Source organism: Octopus bimaculoides, chromosome 19 (genome assembly GCF_001194135.2).
Source record: "Octopus bimaculoides isolate UCB-OBI-ISO-001 chromosome 19, ASM119413v2, whole genome shotgun sequence".
NCBI lineage: Eukaryota > Metazoa > Mollusca > Cephalopoda > Octopoda > Octopodidae > Octopus > Octopus bimaculoides.
Window position 1 is genome coordinate 46114881 of NC_068999.1, and position 1473 is coordinate 46116353.

The window sequence follows — 1473 nt, forward strand, 5'->3', positions numbered from 1 at the left end:
CCTCATCTCTCTCCTCCCAACAAGGGTCAAAGTTCTCTTTTGTGTCGACCATTGTAACCAATCGAAGGCTGTATCATCCCTCCAATTGTTGTAACATCATAACTTGTGCTTTTACCACAGTTGTAACATATCGACTGCCGTACCATCTTAGATGTTGTAACACTTTTAAGCATCATTTCACTTTGATTGTTGTAACTTCATAACTGTTGTAGCATTACACCATGACTGCTGTGCTGTTACAACAGTCGTAGTGCCACAACTGTTGTAACATCTTAAATGTAGCGTATTAAGTTTTGTATTGGCTTGACTGTTGTAACATCACACCAAACTGTAGTGGTGTTACAAGTGTTGTAACACCTTAACTGCTGTAACACACCTCAACTGTTGTGTCTTAAATGTCGTAACACCTTAAGTTTGTATCATCTTGACTGTTGTAGCATCATAGCTATAACAGCTGTTTTGCTGTTACAAGTGTCAGTGTTACATGCAATGTATGATACACCTCAACTGTTATAGTATCATCATGACTTGAAATACCTTAAGCATTGTATCACCTTGACTGTTGTAACTCCACAGGTGTTGTAACACTGCGATGGTTGTAATACAATAACTGCTGTGGAATACTCGGCCATCTACACTAATTCAGAAAGTAGGGAGATCAATTGATTGAACAACTAGAATACACATTATTGGAACCAACTGAAGATCCTTTTACTTACGACCCAGAAGGGGATTCATAACTGTGTCATGGTGCTTAATATGTAATTTATAATTTATGTAATTCATTAAAGAACGTTAATTCAATATATGAAGATAATGAACTGTAACTTTTTCATACTGAATCCTTATGCGTTACCATTTTTCTAGTTGGCAATGAAGTGAAAATTCCTGCAGTATTTGTTGGCTGGCACAGTGGTCAAGAACTATCACAACATTATCAATATACTCCCGCAGATATGTAAGTTGTGCCAATTGGTTTTTTAAAAAAATTTCTTTTGTGGTTTCTCTTATGTTATCGTTAATGTATTAAGATCAACCTTGGCCTTCATGGCACATCATGAACCAATGGGGTATGTAATTTCTTTGCATTGTCATTGACCTTGCTAGAAAGAGCACTCAATCTCCCTCAGATTGGCGCATGCTGTCCTTACAGAAAAAAAGGGGTTTCCAAACCTGTGCTTTGGTTCTTTCTTTCTTTTTCTTTTCTTCCTCCCTTTGTCACTTTTGCTATGAATTAAATTAATGAATTCAATGGGATACACCGTCTGCAAGTAGTTGGGTTCAGCATATTATCCTCCATTTTCTAATTGTTACACAAATTTTGGGTAAAACCTCCACTTTTACCCGCTCCCATTGATTGCACCTAGTATAGCACTAGCGTAGCAATAATTGGGTACCCTCCCAGCAGTATACTGGATAGATACTATCCCTTAGTGGGTTGTACCCCCAACCCCTAACTCTCTCACGTTATAT

The 1473-nt window shown here is 37.6% G+C and overlaps 1 protein-coding gene across 1 annotated transcript in view; it reads left to right on the top strand.

Moving 5' to 3' along the window:
- LOC106877733 (E3 ubiquitin-protein ligase RNF13) overlaps window positions 1-1473 on the top strand; it is a 67963-nt gene that overhangs the window by 53805 nt on the left and 12685 nt on the right. The window contains exon 7 of the mRNA XM_052974710.1: window positions 868-958. Coding sequence (XP_052830670.1) covers window positions 868-958 — 91 coding nt within the window. The remainder of the gene's footprint in view (window positions 1-867; window positions 959-1473) is intronic.